The sequence below is a fragment of the Scardinius erythrophthalmus genome, assembly GCF_964197995.2.
Source record: "Scardinius erythrophthalmus genome assembly, chromosome: 9".
In the NCBI taxonomy this organism is placed as follows: Eukaryota; Metazoa; Chordata; class Actinopteri; order Cypriniformes; family Leuciscidae; genus Scardinius; species Scardinius erythrophthalmus.
Window position 1 is genome coordinate 25,326,018 of NC_138229.1, and position 7,027 is coordinate 25,333,044.

At 39.7% G+C, this 7,027-nt stretch overlaps 1 protein-coding gene across 1 annotated transcript; it reads right to left on the reverse strand.

Annotated features, from left to right (window-relative positions):
* Positions 1–3,062: 3,062 nt before the first annotated feature.
* On the reverse strand, positions 3,063–5,795 carry amer3 (APC membrane recruitment protein 3; the record flags this gene model as incomplete). The annotated part of the gene is made up of 1 exon (XM_081373789.1): positions 3,063–5,795. The coding sequence occupies one exon, from the start codon at positions 5,793–5,795 to the stop codon at positions 3,063–3,065; it is 2,733 nt and encodes a 910-aa protein (XP_081229915.1).
* Positions 5,796–7,027: the final 1,232 nt, after the last annotated feature.

Genomic DNA, 7,027 nt, shown 5'->3' on the forward strand with positions numbered 1-7,027 from the left:
AATAATACGAGCAATTTACCTCAGGGCAGGCCAACATTCAAATGCATTTCCTGTTAAGGAAAAACAAGCTCCACATTTTTATTGTACACGGAACTGTTCTTTGACAAAAAAAAAAAAAAAAAAGTCCTGTCTCACACTCTCTTGATGCGTTCCTGGTTATGTTCGGTCACAATGACATTCTTTTATTTGCTTATTATCTTCTAAAGCAGCTCTGTTATGAACAGAAGCAGACTGAAGGTGGGTAAAAATCCACTTTAGCTGATTAGAGTGACAGTGGAACTCAAGATGAGTTCAGCATTTTCTGGTAAACAATCAGTTTACTTGCCAACAATCTAGCAAAAAGGCTATTTATCTAAAATGCAAGAGGTTGATTGGTTCTTCACATGTTCCTACAATTCCTCAAGAGGAAACATTATCTGCCACTGAACCGAAAACAGTGGTTCCCTTCCCATTTTTTTATTTAAAATATATAGTGTAATCAGCATCTTTAAGAATCACAAAATGTATTGTGTTTAATTAATGTAATATCATCATCAATCAAGACAGTTTGAAGGTTTGAAAACAAGCAACATTGTCATAATTACAGCAGAAACACCAGAATAAATATTTGAGTGAATATATTTTGTTGGAAAGTGGGGGACTTTAAGTCAAAAAGGTTGACAACCACTAATCTAGAAGATTCACATGATCATCACACGTTCTTTGAGTGAAGGTACATGTAACAACCTGCAGTCTTTTCTCTCTCTGTGTGTGTGTGTGTGTGTGTGTGTGTGTGTGTGTGTGTGTGTGTGTGTGTGTGTGTGTGTGTGTGTGTGTGTGTGTGTGTGTGTGTGTGTGTGTGTGTGTGTGTACTTGTGCATCTATCTTTGTGAGGACAAGTTTGAGTTTTAGACCATTGGAGTCAGGACAAAGAGAGTAAAGTGAGGACATTTTGGCCGGTCCTCACTTTCTGAGACCCCTTTATTAAAGGCCTGTTTGAGGGTCAAGACTTGGTTTTAGGGATAAGGTTATAACTGGGTTCGGGTTAGGCACTTAGTTGTGATGGGTAAGCTTAGGGTAAGCGGCTAGAAATTGCATTGTGTCATTGAAAGTCACGTGTGTGTGTGTGTGTGTGTGTGTGTGTGTGTGTGTGTGTGTGTGTGTGTGTGTGTGTGTGTGTGTGTGTGTGTGTGTGTGTGTGTGTGTCTTATTTAATTATTTACAAGCTATTCTCCTCAAATTCCATTTACTTTCTGTTTCACTATTCTGATTTTAAATTATTAATTATCATACGTCATATGTTCTCAATTTAGACAAATAAGTCCTAATCACCAAAAACATCTTAGCAAAACATCATCAAAACAACCCTACACATGTGAGACGCATAAAACAATTGCATGAAAGAATTAGCTGGCTGCGGCATCAGAGCCTTACGACTTCATTTCTGTAATGTATTCTAGTGGAATGTGTAAAACGTAATATGTGATGATGTAAGCTGTACACAACAATACAATCTCCACTCTCATGCTGGTACACTGCCGATATACTGAATGCTTTCCCATCTATGTGCTGTTGCTATGGTTTCAAGATATCAGCTGAAATATATAACAAGACACAGAAATGTAGGGAGGATATCTGACCTTGAAGCACTAAAGCAGCTCTGCTACCCTTAGTGCTCATTGATTTACACCAAACACTCTCGCTTAGAGAACTACTGTATAACTCTGAAGCTGCTATGCAAGTCACTTCTAAAGGAACAAATCCACTGCTTAATGTCGTTTTCAAAGTATCCATATCAATGTATATCAGTAGACAGTGCAGCTCTTTGTTTTTGTGGTATAGTTTGCATGGGAGTTCTAATAATAGACCAAATGTCTAAAACCCTTCCCTCCTCTGAAATCCTAATTACAAATGCAGTCCATCAACGCTCTTGCTCAGTGACGCACACACCAAACAACCCATACTGTAGATGAGAGTCTTCAAGCACCTCTGCTGACCCATGCAGCTACAGCAGTATAATTCCCAGAAAGCCTTGAAATGCTGAGACACAAACTCTTCCCCTGACACAAGCACAAAACAGTGACCACTGCCTCCCTTACGATGTAATTAAGAGAAGAGGTTTTAAATCTGTAATATTGTGCTTCTGCACTGTTGTGATAGGTAGCGCAAAACGACACTGCACTACATCATATACTACATAGAACAAGCTTTAAAGAGCATAAGATGGTGGGAGATCTTAGATATATAAATAAATAATCACAGGTTGTGTCTTTCTGTCTGACACCTCATTCTGCTCTGATGCAGCCCTTGACAGCCTGTACAGTACAGCATGCCAATTTGTTCACCTCTTGCCATTGTTTGTGAGTGAAATGAAGGAGAATATGCTTGCTGTGAGTATACCTGCAAGCCATGTGAGAGCAGGATGAAGGAATAAGTGACATGTTTCCTCTGAGGCATACAGTCATTAATAATGAAACTTTTCTCAGCTCTATTTTTCTTGCAATAACATTGCAATTATTTGGACAGCTACAAAGCAAGCAAATACATGTAGATGTACAGTATGAATTACTTTATGCATGTCAAGACTCAAGACCAAATGTCCTAAACCACAATAAGAGCGTGAACACTTGCAATTTACAGCTTTGGAAAAGTTTCATAAAAACATTAAAGAACTGGGTAGTCAAAATGACATGAAGCGGTGTGACATGGATCTAAAATAATATTTTAAAAAATGTATTTTCCAATTATTGCATAATTATATATATTTTAACAAAATATCAAGAAAATAATTTTTCAAATATTTTGAAATATTTTTTCAAATTATTGAAAAATTCTAAATATTTTATTTGCATATTACACTGCTATCACTGTCCGATAGATAGATAGATAGATAGATAGATAGATAGATAGATAGATAGATAGATAGATAGATAGATAGATAGATAGATAGATAGATAGATAGATAGATAGATAGATAGATAGATAGATAGATAGATAGATAGATAGATAGATAGATAGATAGATAGATAGATAGATGTGCTAACTCTCGATTAGAAAAATCCAGCACCTGTTTAATATGGCCTTTACTTCTTCATTCTGCATCTTCGTTCTACTTTCCTATCATCTGGAAAGACACTGCATGATCCCTCAATATTCACAGCAGCGTTCTTGCGATGACGCAACCTGTGCTTCTTTTTGCCTGGAGTTCCCTCTGCCATCTCATTTAAATGGCCGATGTGGTGGTCCTCTCCGCAAGGAAACTCAGAAGAGGCAGAGGCCATGAGAGGAAGAGATGTAGGCCTGGTTGCTTGATATACGTCTGTGTCACCAGATTCAACAGCACATGAACCGTACGTTTCCAACACCAAATCATTGGAAGCATTAGTAGTGACAAAGCCAAGTCCCTCAGTCTCCAAAAGGGAAGGGGTCACATCTTCAGAAAGGCTAGACGGCCTCAAGCGATGTCTAGCATGCAAGGCTCTCTCGGTAGTTGCCACTGGCCTTTTCTTGTGTTTTGACTTCAGGTATTTTTGAGATTGTCCTTTGTTCCTTTTTACACCTTGCTCAGATACAGGGACATCTCTTACCTCACAGCTTGAGTGAGTTTGAGTAAAGTTGATCTTCATAGAAGACAACTGACTAGCACACTGCTCAACAAGGGAAGCTATGCTGATGTCACTTCCTATCCCGCAGGTGCTGGCTGGGGATTGTATATCTCTGGTTATTGGCTGTGGGGTTAAAGTGAACCTGGGAAGACTGGCACGGGCCCAAAGGTCTGACGTTTTGATGTGCTCAATGAGGGACATACAAGAACGGCACAGGTGCAGATCTTTAGCTCCTTTTTTCAGGGAACTCTTGCAAGATTCACAAAGAGATTCCTTGTTTATGGCCAACACAAACAAAGACCTTGTCCCAGAGCCAGGGGAGCTTACTACTGGAGACTGCAAATCTCCACCTGGAGTCATTGGAGAGTCGACATTGAATATTCTGAAACACACACCACTCGTTGGGGTCTTGGGTTGATTCTCTGGAGAGGCCAAGGTTGACATCACTGTGTTTGCATCATATTTCAAGGGCAGAACACCAACACTTTGCTTCCTTGGCTCTTTAAAATTAATTGTATCTCCTCTACCGTTAACAGTTCTTGCTCCTCTTGGTGGTTTTCTAACCCTTTCTGACTGGGTTTTGCATCTCAGACATAAATCTCCTTCAGCGCTACTTTGTGAAGATCTTAGTTCTGTTGGGTTGCTTTTGTCTGTCCTATGCTTCAGCCAGTTAACTATACCCATAGCCAGAGATATCTCAGTGTCGCAAAGCTTTAGTAAGCAATCCTTCCCCGTCCATTTACTTTCCAGGAGCTCTTGACCAACAAAGTCCCGAGCCAAATGTGGGGCAAGATTTTCCTCTGCTCCAACATGGAAGCTGTACATGGATAATGGATAATCACTGCACTGGCCAACAATGCTGTCTGATAGGTTGATGTCATCATCAAAGATTGGGGTAATTTCTGTCTCGCTGGGGTCACAGAATAGCTCATAAAGAGCATCTCCACTGTACGTGTCCCTAGGGATCTTGTTGGAATGCACTGGAGTGAGGGAACTTCTGCTGCGGTCTTCAATACCAGGAGAGACATAATCACAGTAGCCCTCATCACTGGTGTTCCCTTGGTTGTCACTTTTAGGAGTTACCACATTAGTATTAAGTTCCCTGGACTCAGATTCTACAGATTGGGGTGTATTTACCATTACATCTTCAGATGTGGATGTGGAAGGAGATTTCATAATAGGTGTTGTGGATTTTGATGCTTGTTCCGTAGCTTTTGAGATTTGCCCTAAATGCAAAGTTCTGTTTAGGGTTTCCCACAACCCAAACATGTCCAGGACCTCAGCATGAGCTGGAGAGGCCAGACACTCCTTTCCTCCCTGGAAACCTGCAGTGGTAGGGCTTCGCCTCGGAGCTTCACAGGAATCTTTGTCACGCTCAGGGCTAAAGATGCCCTCAAGAGATACAAGATCATCAGCAAATATCTCACCACAACCAGCCTGAGATCCAAAGCTTTTTAATGAGGCAGAATCCTCACAGACATTAGCACAACATTCACTGGAAGAATCGGAGGGAGTCTCACTGAAATTATCATTGTACCTGTTTCTTGCAAGAGTATGTTCTCTGTGCCTTGCCGTCTTCCTAGTACGTTTCAATGTTGGAACATTTTCACCTGCAACATGGCATGGTGTACTCGATGAAGTAGCTTTCTCATGTTTTTGTCTTTTGTGAACGAACAAATCCTTAATGGCCTTTCTAGGCTTCCTCAGGGAGATCCTCTTTTTAGGAATGGATTTGGCTATGCAGGGCACAAAGGGCACTTGAGGTGTTAGGTTACGGTAATCAATGATTTCGTGACTGCTGCCTGATGTATCCCGATTCTCACGAAGCAACCTTAGAGGTGCCTCGAATCCTGAAAAGCTGACACTGGTCACTAGCTTATGGTGATGGCGCCGGTTAGTCGCATCTTTGTATCTAGGGCTCTCAGTTTGCTGCAGTCTCATTCCTCTCACACAGTCATGGGTTCTGCTTCTTTTAACAGAGCCGCGGAGTCGTCCATGACCTTCTGAGAGTGTGTCACTAATCTCTTGAGAGAGTATGTCCAGAGTGTCTGGCACAGGTGAGGATGGGCTTTTATCAGTGCTTTGTATATTCACAAATCCATTATCCAGGGTGTTATGAGATTTGTGCTCTTCAGGGCATTTACTTAGACCATGTGCCTTACTTGACCTCTTTGAATCATCTGAAGATTCTTCGCTCTTTGACAGCTCCATGTTTTCATATACATAACTGTAACTGGATGTGAGAAAAATACAGTATAATAATTATAATTATGATATTTAAATTTTTACAAGATCAAGAATATTTCCATGAACCTAATAAACATAAACTAAATATAAAAAAAATATAAGTACACTACATCTCTTCAATCACAAACAAGCTAGATTTATGACTTGTTTAATCAGCACATGCTCAGTTGAGTCTCTCTCTGCATGATAAAAGTGTGATCGCTTATTTTTATTATTCTGGATGTCTAGTATTTTGGTTTTAATGTTTGATGCTTTTGAATCTAAATTGGCTATGAAGTTGGTGAGAAATTTCTACATGCAAAAGAAATTTACAACAAATCAATCTTCAAAACAAGTAGGCTACTGAACATTATTTCACACACACACACACACACACACACACACACAAAAACAATAAAGATGAAAACTGCTCTTACCAGCTAATCAATATATCCACGTGAAAATGAATTTAAACTCATTTCACATATTTATAATGCTGGTCCCTCCATGACAGCTGAAAGATCTGCCTTACAAAAGGTGAAAAGTAATAACTAGTAAACAATCTGATGATGTTACTTTTGAGGTGGGCTGGGCTAACTGTAATACTTGCATTAATACTAGTATTTATTCTAAACATACAGTATGATTTGTAATAACAAAAAAAGGAATAGTGTTACAGTTGCTCAGTTCTGCCCTATTATGATTCTTCTCAGATTGAAACAGTGTAACTTCTAATTTTCTTTTAAATGTAACTCACATTTGATAAAGCAAGGGCAGTCTGTATAGCTTATAAAATAGGTCACACGTGTATATTATTACAAGAGTCAGCATTATATGACTCTACAATTCACAATAAACAATAACAGGTCGTAACGTAATGAGCCAGTTGTAAATACCTCAAAAATCCAAAATTCCACTGACATTAATGGAAAGAACTCCTATTTTTATCGTACTCTGCCCAATGACGAGCAATCCATCGTTCGATTTCTTTTGAGCAACGCCTTGAAATACACGTTTCACCCTTCAAGAAAGCCAACTGAATTCTAATAAATAAACGCATTCCATTTGCGCGTCATTTCAACGCTCATTTTAATACATACCTAAAGCAGATTGTGGCAGAAGGCGTTTGGCGGGAGCTGGTGGTTCACACGCGCGTGACAAGATGGGATGCTCTGGCTGTCAGCGCGCGTGTGAAGATAATTACGATAACCAATCAG